At 39.9% G+C, this 14,199-nt stretch overlaps 1 protein-coding gene across 1 annotated transcript; it reads left to right on the top strand.

The window, feature by feature from the left end:
• Positions 1-3,219: 3,219 nt before the first annotated feature.
• Positions 3,220-13,251, top strand: HSPA14 (heat shock protein family A (Hsp70) member 14; the record flags this gene model as incomplete). The annotated part of the gene is made up of 14 exons (XM_079549814.1): positions 3,220-3,276; positions 3,368-3,448; positions 3,526-3,608; positions 4,434-4,482; positions 5,186-5,279; positions 5,379-5,469; positions 5,979-6,083; positions 6,743-6,904; positions 7,312-7,467; positions 8,652-8,754; positions 10,179-10,394; positions 10,777-10,950; positions 11,984-12,054; positions 13,173-13,251. 14 exons carry the CDS (start codon positions 3,220-3,222, stop codon positions 13,249-13,251), a joined length of 1,521 nt encoding a protein of 506 aa, XP_079405940.1.
• Between the last annotated feature and the right edge of the window lie 948 nt (positions 13,252-14,199).

Genomic DNA, 14,199 nt, shown 5'->3' with positions numbered 1-14,199 from the left:
TTGCACCCTGAGTTCAGACTGCTGCTGGCATCAGGGTTCCCCTCTTTCTTACTACATTAAGCATATTAAGGCTTTCACTTACTCATAGAACTGCCATAACAAGTAGGGCAACCTTTTCTTTAGAAATGGGTTGTTACCCTATTTCTGAATTAACTCCAGCCCAGTGCAACTTCAGTTTCCCACTAGCTAAGGGAAACATACGAAGCACACAGACAGACGAGCTCTTTTTACTCCACTACTACTGGCTGTCTACCAACAGCTGATAAGGCATTTCCAGCTGCTCACAGGCAGGTTCATTTACAACTGGAAAGAGTGTTAACTGCTTTAGTTAAGATAAGCAGAACTTCCGTGTTTCTGTCCTGATGTATCCATGGCATAAGAACACCTGGAAAACAACTGTAGATGTGCTTAGTAGTGTAGGTGATGTTGGTAGTGTGGCCACAAGCACTTTTGCACACACTGTTACTCATATCCTTTTAGGTTCTAATCCCATCACTGGTCTTTTCATGTAAATGGTGCTAGTGGCACTAGGATAGAAAGCACAAGAGAAATAAGATTTCTGCTCTCCATGATGACCTCATGAGCACAGACAGTTGCAAGCTAAGCTCCAGCTACAGAGCTCTTGGTCAGCCTTCAGCAAGCTTTGTTAGTGCAAGGGCAATAGTCGTATGGCTTAGGAAACAAAATTGTCTGTAGTTTCAACTAGTAGCAAAGCTGAGCACGTATCCCAGAGATACACAGGTCAGTGACACAGCCAGTCAAAAGCTGCCCAGCCAAGAGCTACCTTCAGTAGCATGTACACACAAGACTCACATAAAACACACACAAGCAGGTGTGACCCCTTCCTCTTTATGGCTGTTGCTTACAGAAGTTCACCAGCGCAGGCACACAGTGCACTCTCCACATTCATAAGCACTCATACATTCACACACCTCAAGTACCAGCATTGCCCAGCAATCCTGCCCAGATCCTGGGCCCCTTACTCACTTGACACGTCAACTACCCAGACCAGGGACCTACAGCACAGATCCATGCCATTATCTGGCACTGAGGCTCACCCAGCCTCATCCAGAGCTCACCAGTATCTGGTAATTAACCCTTGCAGTTTGCATATACACAGGAGAGAGGGTGCAAAAACAAATAAATTAGTGTAACTGAACAGAATTGGTTCCCATCACTGCCTCCCCTTCTCATTATCCCTTGTTGCCTTGTAAAAGGTCCTTGCCGGGTGCCTTCAAAGGAGCAGACAGTCTCCTCTTACACATCCTTAAATCTATCAAGAGAGATCCACTAACACACACCACCAAAATCACGCTGGAACATGGTTTTTGGTGACTTCCATCTGTGTTTTAGCTCAAGTGTTGCAGCCCAAGCACATTCTCCTCCTTTCTTTTCATGAAGCAACCCAACATTTACAGCTGCTAGACCCATAACCCTTCCTAATTCAGTGAAAATGATCTGAAGAAGTAGAGCACAATGTATTTTGTAACTTGTCCTTAGAAATAGCTGATTTGAAAAAGTAGAAACACCATACATTTTAGTAGCATATTTTAGAAATAAAATTGTTGAATTATGTGATTCTCATTTGCAAAATTGCAATAGTTTTCAAATGTTGTGAATAGTATGTATATAGTATTATAGACCAGAAAGCATGTTGCAAGGCTATTCTGTTTTGATAAGAGACTCAGCAAAAGAACAGCAGGCTTATCAAATGCCAAAGAAGCCAGGGACTCCACACAATGCCAAATTGTCTCACTCTGGAATTAGGTTGGGATGCAACAGGGAGGCATGGGGGTACTCCCCTCTATCCTCTTTCCAAGCTTATCCCTATCCAAGGAGGAGCAGATGTTCAGAAATAATGGCCGAGTGCTAAGTGAGCAAATGTTATGATTTTGGCACCTATAATTTACTTATAATTGGTATTCTCTTACTGAGCATGCATCAGTGAAAAAAAGTTATTCTAGAGGATGAGTGAAGAAGACCACTGGATGAAGTAAAAGACTGTCAGTTGGACTGTCACGATGCTAAAAGGTTGCTAGACGGCAGAAGAGATCATGGAATAGAAGACTGGAGACCTCATAAATCACTACCTGATATAGGACTGTATATGTTAATTGTCCAACACATAATTAATAAATATGCATTACCTGTGGGAATATAGAAGACTGAATTATGTAATCTTTGAAGCACCTATGGTGAAAATATCCCCAGTGCTTCCCAGCACCGTAATAAACATATCTGTTTTATAACATTATGTGGGTTATAGAGATCAAAAAACAAAAAGCACGTCGAAACTCTCCAACATAAGGGAAAATTTCCTCTCAGAAGGCAGTGAGGCATTGGCAAAGGCTGCCCAGGGAGGGAGTGGAGTCACCACCCGGGAGGTGTTCAAAAATAGGACAGATGTGGCACTGAGGGATGTGGTTAGTGGCATGGTGGGGTGGGTTGATGGTTGGACTACATGCTCTTAGTGGCCTTTTCCAACCTTAGTGGTTCTTTGCCTCAGAAACACAACAGCCAGGATTTTCAGAGGCTGAAAGTGAAGCACTGGGGCAGGGCTGCTGCTGAGGATGTAAGACTTCAGCACGTCAGAAGGCGAGTTCTGCCTGAATAACATTAAATCTCCCTAAATTTTGGGCGGAGTTAAAAAGCACATTGATTAGTAAAAATAATGACAATAATCTGTGGTAGCGCGGATGGATTTCTCCAGCAGAAGTGGGCAGCACGATGTACTTTCAGATGTTGGCCGCGCCTGGTTGGGCTGTGCAGAATCAGCTCTTCAGCGTGACCGCCTCACTGATAATGACGAGACTTGGCTAAAAAAATATATACACTGTCTGCATGTGCTTCATTAAGTAGCCATAAAACCTCCTTAGCATATGTACGAAATAACTTCATTCATTCTTCTCCGTTTCAACTTCTGTTTTCGTAATTACCTGCCGTTAAATTAACTCCCGGCTCTGCGTACCGCGCCGCCCTCAGCAGCGCTTTCCCGCCAAACGGCCTGGCCCTTACGCAAAGTCTGCCGCGTTGCCATGATCAATGACGTCACGCTTACCATTTTTCTTATTGGTCGCTCCGCCGATGACGCCACTCCCAAGCTGCAGGGTCGCAGAGAAGGATTGGTTTAAAAGGCGGGCTTTGATTGGTGGCTGGGAAGAGAAGGGGGAGCGGGATTGGTTGCGCGGGGCATTGTGGGGTGGCGGACGCGCGTGGCTGATGGCGGCCATCGGCGTTCACCTGGGCGCTACCTGCGCGTGTGCCGCTGTCTACAAGGTGCAGCCCGCGGCGCCGGCAGGATGGCGGTGCGGCCTGGGGCTGCGCGGCTGCGCTGCAGGGCGGCTCACGGTGATGCTTCTCTCTGCAGGACGGCCGCGCCGATGTGGTCGCTAACGATGCCGGAGACAGAGTGACTCCTGCGGTTGTGGCTTTCGCAGCGAACGAGGAGGTGAGGCTGCGCTCGGCGGCGGGTCGGGAGGAGCTCTGTCTGGGAATTACTTCTTTTTTTTAACTTGTTTCATTCAGGTTGTGGGCTTAGCTGCAAAGCAGAGCAGAATAAGGAACATTTCCAACACTGTGGTGAAAGTAAAGCAGATCCTGGGGAGGAGGTAAGCGATGTAGTGAAGTTAACCGGGCACTGGAAGGAGGGTACCCCCAGCGTTAAAGGTTAATTCGTTGGATCGTTAAAGCTGGAAAAGACCCCTCAGATCATCCTGTGCAACCATTGACCGATCCCCACCACCTCAGTGCCACCTCTGCCCTTCCCTCAGCACATCCCTGGCTGATGGCTGCACCACCTCCCTGGGCGTTTCCAGTCCCTCACCGCTAAGAAGAAATTTGTCCCAGTATCCAACCTGAACCTCCCCTGGTACAACTGAAATCCTTTATCTCTTCACCTCTCACTGTTACCTGGGAGAGGAGGCCAACCCCCACCTTGCCATGGCCTCCTTCCAGGCAGTTATAGGGAGCCATGGAATCTCCCCTGAGCCTCCTGTTCTCCAGGCCAAACAATCCCAGTTCCCTTAGCTGCTCCCCGTAAGGCTTGTGCTCCAGACCTTTCATAGCTTCAGTTGCCCTTCTCAGGACGCAGTCCAGGGCCTCGACGTTTCTCTTGTTGCAAGGGGCCCAAAGCTGAAGACAGTACTCAAGATGCAGCCTCAGCACTGCTGAATAAGAGGGATGATCAATTCTGGCTACGCTATTAGTAGTTAAAAGACAGAGGCAGTCAGAACATTTACTTTGTTTTGTTGTTGTTGTTTTTGTTTGTTTTTTTTTTAATCTCTATGAATGTACCTACAGCATGACAAAAGGAATTTTGCGTAGAATGTAGCTTGATATGATGTTGACACTATAAGAAACACTAGCAAGATGAATTTCTTACAGTTACTCTCGAGCAAACAAATTATTTTGCTGTTCTGTGTTTGTCTTGACAGTTCTGGTGACCCCCAAGCAGAGAAATACATTAAAGAAAGCAAATGTTCAGTGAGTATGATTTAGTTTTTTGTTCTCAGAATAACTTGTTTCAGTTTATGCTGTTGTTCTCTGCTGTTTGTGTTCTGTAGTGATCAGCTCTCAGTGTATGAAGTGTTTGCTCTTGTATAGAACATGTTTATCTCTTTACATAGTGGAGAATGTCATCGCTTCCTGAGATGCGTTGCTGTGATGCAGTCCAACAGAAAAATTCCATGTATCTCTTGACTGCATCAAGAGAAACAGTTATTTTATTAACATTGTAGTGTTTCTTCGGTCTGGTAGATGATGCTAAGGGTAACACATCTTATGATTACAAATGCTTTGCCATTTGATTTAATCAGTTTTTAGTTTGGTCAGTACTTTGCTAGTTACTAGAAACTTCCTGGCCTCTTTAATATCTGAGGAGAAAAAACATTTTGGAACATACCTTCCTTAGGATACGTGGTTTTCCTTGGGATTTTGATTGCTGATATCCATAAGTTTATTTTTATTGAATAGAAGCAAGTGAGTAGTTTAGTTGTTGTTATACAGAAAACATTTTGATAGCAAAAGGAAATTTACAGCACTGTGAATGTCACTGTTCTGTCTGTTGGATAATACAGGCTTCTCCTTTTTTATTCCTTAGCTACGTAGAACAGAAGCTAAATTGAGCAATACTTTCAGTAGTAACCAAAGTCTGCATCTAACAAGGGTGTGTTGTCTTTCTTTACAGGTAGTTGAGAAGAATGGAAAACTTCAATATGAGATAGATAATAAACATATTAGCCCAGAAGATGTGGCAAAGCTAATTTTCAGTAAAATGAAAGGTATATAAGGAAAGTTTTTTAGCTGTCCTCATGGTTTTAAGATATGATATGTTGGTGTTTTGCTTTTAATCAACATGTTCTGCCTGTGTTTATAAACAGAAACTGCTCAGTCTGCATTGGGTTCAGATGTAAATGACGTTGTTATCACTGTCCCATTTGATTTTGGAGAGAACCAGAAAAATGCCCTTGGGTAAGAGGATTAAGATTTGTCTGTTATTTGATATGCCTAAAGCAGACCTTCTGACAGATTAGCAATAGAAGTTCTTCTGCTGGACTTCAGCTTGCAGCTGTCAATCAAGACATTAGCTTCCTGTTTGAAACAGGGAAAATGTGAAGATAGGAAACAGAATCCTGCGTAGTATCTTTTCATGGCACTTACCTTTGTGAAGCGAAATTCTCAATCAGTTGAACTGAATGGGAGTTTCCATATAATGAGAAATAGGGTATCATTTAAGATGCTGGCTCTTCTTTTTGTGGAGCGTGCAAGTCTGATAGGTCAGTGTTTTCCGTGACAAAAAAGCTTGCAGCAGATCCAGCAACTGAAGAAAAAAATTGCAGATGAACTCTTGTGTTTTTCTTTTCCGGTCATTTCACTTACAACCAAGTGCTGAATTGGTTGTGTATCTAGTTCTGATGAAGTCTTAATGTGCATATCTGAGTGATTTCACTGTAGTTAAATGCTGTTATGTGTTATCACAGGGAAGCAGCTGCAGCTGCTGGTTTTAATGTTATGAGATTAATTCACGAACCCTCTGCAGCTCTCCTGGCTTATGGAATTGGCCAAGATTCACCCACTGGGAAAAGGTAAATATTCTACTACTCAAACTTAAGCTGCTGTGGTTTAAATTTATCGAGATTGAACAAATCACATTCTAGCCTGAGAAATCTTAAATGAGGGAGTGCTGTGTTGCCAAATTTTGAGGTTCAAATGTACAGTGTTTAAAACCTCTTTATTGTTCCAGTTTTTCACTTTTTTTTAAGACATTGTTGTTAAGATTTGTCCCTGGATGCTTTAATGAGCTGACTGGCTTGAAGAAAAATGTTTCCCTTCTATGGTAGATTTACACAGCCAGCTGGGGGAAGTGGGGTTACTTTACATGCTTGAAGACTTATGTGTCTTTCAGATGGCTTTCTTTCCTTACTGGCTTTTTTTTTTTTTTTTTAATCCTTTGCACATAATTGGGATCCATAACCTTAAACGTAGCACTCAGTTTTGTTGTAGGATTAACATTGCTGACTCTTGCTGTGTAGGACAGAGTAAGTTGTTCTTTAGGACATATGGTCAAGTAGTGAGTGGTTATAGGATAGGTAAATACAAACAGCTGAAATGAAACTTTCTTGGCAGAACTGATTAAAACCTGCAGTTCATTACAGTGTAGTGGTGATTTTTAGAAACTATGCCAAAGTAAACGTAATTTTAGATGGCTTATTAATGCTACTTTCAATTTTCTTTACCCTGACAGCAATGTGTTGGTTTATAAACTGGGTGGAACATCGCTTTCTATCACAGTTATAGAGGTAAACAGTGGAATATATCGTGTGCTTGCTACAAACACAGATGATGGCATTGGTGGAGTGTGTTTCACAGAAGCTTTAGCACAACACTTAGCATCTGAATTCCAGAGGTAGGTTTTGAATGCCACATATGTTGTCGACAGGACATTCATTATCTGATGCTTGTTTTCAAAAAAAGAATTCATATTAACTTGTCAGATGTAGCAGACTGAGTCATTTTACTCACAAAGATAGGAAAGAAACAGTAAGCTGTTGGAGCTGAGAATCAGTTCAGAGTCTTAAATCTTTGTACTAAATATTAATGTCTAAGTGAAGGGGAGTGGCTCCACACAGTGTTCTTTAGTTAGAAATGGAATAGATGCTCTCATTCTCTGTGAATTTTCAGTAGTCATTGTAGGTAATGCTAGAATGGCTACAGATAAATGTTAACAGCTCTGAGTAATTTATTTTTTTTCCAGCAAGTTGATGTTGCCATTCAAATGCTTGCCTTTTTAAACAGCTTTTTTTTTTAATGTAGGTCTTGTAAGCATGATATCAGAGGAAATCCCAGGGCTATGATGAAGTTAATGAACAGTGCTGATGTTGCGAAGCACTCATTATCAACGTTGGGAAGTGCAAACTGTTTTGTAGATTCGCTGTATGATGGATTGGATTTTGATTGTAATGTATCAAGGTAAAACAAACCTTGAAGCTACTACTGTTACGTGAAATTGTGCTGTAAGATTTTCTGTTTTGTATTTAGAATGTTAATAAGCTTTGGGATTTGGCAATGCTAGTTTTCTGAAAACAGATGTAAGACAGGAGGTCAACTTGTGGTTTCTTCTGTTTTTTTTCTTTTGAGCTGTCTTTCATATTGATTCTGTCATGTCGTGATCTGTAGTAGCTGAGCAGTAACACTAGAAATGTTTGTGTAATGGATTAAAAAAATACACTGAAAAGGTACATGGAGATCCCATTTTTGGAGTCTGTCTTTCATCACAGACCAAACAGATACTAAGTTACTCGATGTTTCTCCCCATTCTTTTCGTTGCTGTGTTTTTTCTTACAGAAAAGTGTTTTGGGACTCTTAGCTAAAAGAGCTTTAGAATGATAGGAGTCATGGAAATCTTGATGTCTTTTTTGACAGCTGTCACAAAAAAAGTTTTTTATCACCTTGTTTATTCTGTGTCCTGCTCTAAGTACTTCTTGGGAGTGATCTTTTAGTGCAGTGTTTAGTAACTCTTTATCGTTCTTTCAGTCACCGGCAGCTTTGGCAAAGTGAAATTGGGCTTTAGTTTTCTTTTTTCAAAGCTGTGCATGCATTATAGTAGCAGTTAGATCTGGTGAAGTCAGGCTCAGTGCCTCAAAGCATGAGATGTACATGTATCTATGTAGCATGTTTGTCTTGATTGAGGTAATGATACTTGTGTCACAGTTTGACTTACTGTGTTTTTGTGGAGTGAAAGATCCTATTCAGGTTTGAAAGAGCCTGAATTAAGCACTGGTTGCTTTGTAATTTTACAAGTACCTACCCTTCAGGAAGCTTGATTGCCTCTGGAAGTTTAAGTTCAAATATTGTTGCTTTTTTATTATTGTTTTCATGAGACTTGTTTTTTTTTCTTCAAGAGTACACAAAGAAAAATGAATCTGAATTTCCTAAAGGTGTTAATGTCTGTACTATCTATTCTATCATTACATTAACGAAAGTAATTTCTTTCCAATTAATAAATTGGAAATAAGATCTTGACTGCTTAAAAATGGCATAAAATTGAGGTATAGCTAGAGAAGTAAAGTATATTCTAAGAATGTTTTGGGTGTTTGTTGCTAAAGAACGACGTTACACAGTTTTTATTGTTTGGTTTTTTTTTTTCTTTCTAGGGCCAGATTTGAACTTATCTGTTCTTCACTTTTTAGTAAGTGTGTAGAAGCAATTAAAAAGCTCTTGGAGCAAGTTGGATTTACAGCTGAGGATATCAATAAGGTAATAATAGTTGTCTGTGTTAAGCCTTATAGCTCCACAAAAAAAAGCAGGGGACCTGTTTTCCTCACACTGAGTGATTTTTGGATGTGTTTATGCATTTTTAGCTCCAATGCAACAATGTGTACACAGGTCTTTAAAGGGTACTTGAACTGAAGTGTAAGGTAAATTCAGTCGATTATTTTTTGTTGATGCCTACTGACTGCATGGTAGAGATTTGTCTGTTAGGTGTGTAACTCTCAGTAGATCTGAGGAGTGCTTTCTGTAAGTTCAGTATGTAGATTTTGCTTTCACTGCATTTTGGATTGGGTTAGCTGACATTTCATGAAAGCCCCAGTTTCAGCTTGTTTTCATGAGTTAAACAAGGTGCTGAATGTCTGCTTGATGCCACTGTTTCTCCTCCGTTCCTCCTTGTTAAGACATTAGATGTGAAATCAGTGCTTTAATGTCAAATATGTCAAGTGAAAAAATAGTAACTATTATTAGTTGCTTCAGATGTCCTTTTGGCTTTGGTACAAGAGAGTAACTTGATCCTAACTGCTGGGCAACTATCTGTAGGGAATATTGCTGTACTCATTACTCATGGAATTGGTGGAAGAAGTTTAAGAGCAGTTTGCCTTTGCAGCATAGAAGGTCAGTCCCATGCTGGAGTGTAATAACAGGAGCATCGTCATGAGTATTGAGAAGCTTTTCCTTCCCACTCTGACAACTGCATCTGGGTGGTCATTTCTGTAGTTCACAGAAATACTGAAACTTGTGTGACAGAAAGGCTGAATCACAAGATGTTCAAGGAGGGACCAGGAGAACGGTGCCTTCTTGGCTGTTAGAAGGCTCAGGGATAGACCTTTGTGTTGTCTGCAGTTGCCTGGTTGGAAGGCATAAGTACGACAAAATGTGACTTATTGGTGTAAGTACATGACAGAGTAGCAACCAGCACAACTTGTGATGGGAGGAAACAGGAGAAGGTTATAGTGTGAGGGCAATCAGACAATGAAAGTAGGGCCTGCAGAGAGGTTTTGGAATCTACATCTGTATAGCTGCCTGTTGATGAGCTCTGAGCAGGAGACTGGACCTCTAGAGGTCTCTCCAAGCCTAACCAGACTTCATGATGGATTCCTCAGCTTCAAAATGCTTCTTCGTCTTGTTAGTGCTTCTTATGAGAAACTTTTTCAAGATGATTTTTTTCAAACTTGCGAGCTATTTCCTTTCACTTGAAATGCAAAAGGAAGAGAACTAAGATAACATCAGAGTTGTGTTTTTTTTTTTTTTGTTGTTGTTGTTTTGTTTTGTTTTTTAACAGCTATGGATACTAAAGGATCCCAGAGCAGTTTATGGTTCTCTATTGCAGGCTGTTGCCTGTCTGTTGTTGTTGTTGTTTGTTAATTCCTTTCTGAAAAGAGATTTGAAAACACTGTCATATCTTCCAGGTAGTTTTGTGTGGTGGATCTGCTCGAATTCCAAAACTGCAGCAGCTGATCAAAGACATCTTCCCAAATGTGGAACTACTGAGCTCAATACCTCCGGATGAAGTTATTCCCATTGGTGCAGCAATAGAGGCAGGAATCCTACTAGGGAAAGAAAACCCTTCTCTAGAAGAGGAAGCATTGTTTATTGAGTGTTCTGCCAAGGATATTCTTCTTAAGGTAAGGGTAAAACTACTTGAAAATGTTACTGCTGCAGTGATTGTGAAGTACTGCTTATGCATTGATGTTAAAGAAATAATATTGTTTTAATAAATTACCACTTAACACCTGACCAGTTTGTGTATTGGTATTGATAGAGCAGTTCCTCTAGACTCTCAAGAAGATGGATTGTGAGCTTGCTATTTCCTTAACAGTTGCTGTGTCCTTTTAATTGCTGGATTTTTTTCACTTCCAGAAACTTTTTATTAATGGAATTACTGTGATGGTAAATACATTCCCTCTGCTGTATCTGGCATTTCTTTTCTCTTGGAGCACTGTTACAAAGCTTCTGGTTCACTAAAATACTTAGAAAGGCATGAACTGTTTTTCTTTCTTTTTAAAGGGTGTAGATGAGACGGGGGCTGACAAATTCACAGTGCTGTTTCCATCAGGGACACCATTACCAGCTCGAAGGCAGCATACCTTGCATGCTCCTGGAAACACTTCTTCTGTATGCCTTGAACTGTATGAGTCGTTAGGGAAAAGTCCTATGAACGAAGAAAACAAATTTGCACAAGTGAGTGTATACACGTGCATGTCTGCTTGCAGTATAGCCTACTTGGAAATCACGTGGCTTTAGGAGGGTAAAAAATTAAATCAAAAGCAGTGACACTTCATTTTAACTTTGTAACAAGTTACAGTAGAAATGCATTTCTCTGGAAACTGTACTTGAATGTTCTTCTATAAACATATTGTGAATTACTGAGTGCTTTAAAAAAAAAAAATTCAGGTTTCCCTCTTGAGTTTATAAAAGTCTGTCTGGTTTTAAGGTGTGGCACTACTGTGGTGCATGCAACTTGTCTGGGATGGGACACCATAACCAGTCCCTCTTGTGCCTACTTAGAAATGGAGGTAATGAAGAATCATAGAATCACCAAGGTTGGAAAAGACCTAAAAGATCATCCAGTCCAACCGTTCACCTATTACCAATAGCTCCCACTAAACCATGTCCCTCAACACAACAGCTGGTATCTGTACTGTAACTCCTTTATGACTTTCCTAGATTAGATAGGATGTTGGTATTAAAACCAGTTCAGGTCAAGTGAAAATGTAATCATATTAACACCATGAAAAATGAAAAGATAACACTTGGAAGTCAGCCTTTTGAGAGGCTTGTTTCAAACACTGATCTTAGCTTTCCTTCAGTGTACTTTTACAGCATCAAAAAGACTTGTGGCTGAAACTGACAGAGTTTTAGGGTAACTTTTCTTTCTTTCCACCCTGGTCCTGCCACAGGGTCTTGGAGGATAGAGGAAGGAAGTTGTCCAGTAAGTATAGGGTTGATATAAGTTCTCCAGCTATCTTGCTGATGGGCTCTGAAACGTAAAAACACTGAAACAGTCATGCAGATGTTAATTTTTTTTAAAAAGGGAGACTTTTATTACAGCTATGTGCAGTTTAGTGGGGCATGCTTTAATGTTGAATAATAATACCACATGTTAAACAGAATAAATTGCATACCTCAGTTACTGTGTGCATTGTTTTTCCTTTAGGTTGCTGTGCAAGAAAGATCTTACACTTTTTTTATTAAGCTCTGTTTTTCCTTCTAGATTGTCCTCCAGGATTTAGATAAAAAGGAAGATGGCCTACATGATCTATTGACTGTTCTTACTATGAAAAGGTACACAAAATATTTATTGTTCTGCCATTTAACTTGCTTCATCACACTTCTGACAAATGGTTTAACTGTACCTGAGAGCAGTCATGTTTTTGGGTGTCTTAAAAAACGTCTTAAAAAGTTGAGTATTTGGGCTGATGTGAAATACTTGTAATAGTTTATGAAGATATCCAAAGGTGGAATTCCAAGTAATGAGAGCATGTTTGTCTTCTGAGGGTTCTCTTGAAATCAGTGCTGCTTTTCTAAATAATAAGAAAGTTCTTTAGGTATTGCTGGGAAACTAAATCCCTACTTGCTATTTGAGTACAAAATACATTCATTTTCTTACATTAACTATCAAGCATATTTAATTCTATTTGAATAGACATAAATACTTCAGTCTTGCAGTGAGTATGAGGTTTGTGTTGGTAAGAGATATATCTTAGGATCCATATTCCTAGTTGTGAGGTAAAAACTTACTAATTATTTTAAGAGCTTACCATTTCTTGTACGTAATGTTAATATTTTTCTAGGCATTACTTAAATTATTTTTGAGAGTTCTCCAATTCTAAGTTTAAAATATTAAAACATTAAAATAATTTAAGTATTAAAAGAAACACATCAGTGAAAGTTCACAAGAACACATTTCTGTCTGAATCTTGCATGTGGCTGTTTTATGCCTAGATTAAACAGGATTTGATATAAACTTTTTTCTAGGAAGTCTTATTTCTTTGAAGGAGATTGTTTGAAGACTGTTTTGTAGCAGTCCTCGTGCTTTGAGGAAGATGCACTTACCTGTTGATTGCCATTACTCATTTTTCAGTATGGCTACTTTGAATATTACTACATATTGCATTTCCAAATCTGCACTAAGTTAGTTAAACAGCAATACAAATATATAAGCTGCGTTCCTGAATCAATTCTGCTATATTTGGGGGAGGCAAAAGGTTTAATGGAGAATAAGAAGTATGTATCTAAATACTCAACACAGTAAAGAAAACTGAAATGAAGTTTAAATAAGCGTATTCTTCCCTGCATGCTCTGCTAATCTTGCTTCCTTCCATTTGCACAAGACCACTGTTTCTCTGGGACTTGCATACTCAATGCTGTGCTGAGATGGTCCTTTCTAATTTTTCTTTTAGGGATGGATCCTTGCATGTTACCTGCACAGATCAAGATACTGGAAAGTGTGAAGTCATCACTGTTGAAGTGGCATCATAATCTCATTTGAAAGGCAGCACCTTTCTGAGTTAGTTTTCGTCTCTTGCTGGCTTGTCCCCTGAAGTGATGACTGAAACATGTTTAATGGATCACAGAGAACTGTAATAAAAAGTAAAAGATTAATTTGCTGCCAAGTCTGTTTGCATTGGAAAACATGATGTGGAATGTCAGGCTGGATGGTAGGCAACAGCATTGAATTATCAACACCCTTTTAAAAAAAAAAAAAGGGCATATCTCAGGTGTGTGGCTCAGCAACAAGCATGTTACGTAGTCTGGCAAAATGATTTTAGACTAATTGGGTCCTATATGTTTTCAGAGAGTATACCTGTGTACCACATAGCACTGAACCAACAAGAGCTAGATATGTGAAAATCCACTCTGAAGTAATTGTATGAATTATATTGAAAACTTGTGTGGGCTTGATGTTGCCTGAAACCATGGAGGTTGTGCCCATTTGGGCTGGACCTTTAAGCAGGATTTTTCTGGAGTTACTTTCAGGTGGTTTTGTCATGTTACCTGGAAAAATGTGTATAAGGGTTATATGTGCTTATTTATGTGTTTATTAATAAAAATTTTATACAGATGCTGTCATCCTCTATGCTGTGGCACTGTTCTCATCTCTAAATCACTAGATAGTTGGATATCAATAGATACTCTTAACTTTGGGTAGAGGAGTAATAACAAGAAGGTGGGATGGGCAAGTATAGTTACAGGCTTTGTGGGTCTCAGTCTAGCGCTTAGAGAGGCTGCAGTTCAGCCCTTACAGCCCCATAGTGAAAGTGACCAAGTAGTTGCTCAGAAACAGGCATAAATAGATATTAGAAATAAATGCCAGTTTGGATTTGAAGCAACTTGGATTCAATTACTGCTTTCAGATTTTTGTCTCATGCTCCTCCACCACCTGCTTGTGGGTTGTATGTTTTAATATTCTATCTTACAAAAGCAATT

This window comes from Tetrao urogallus (assembly GCF_951394365.1).
Source record: "Tetrao urogallus genome assembly, chromosome: 1".
Taxonomy (NCBI): Eukaryota; Metazoa; Chordata; class Aves; order Galliformes; family Phasianidae; genus Tetrao; species Tetrao urogallus.
This window is presented reverse-complemented; position numbering and strand designations above follow the sequence as displayed.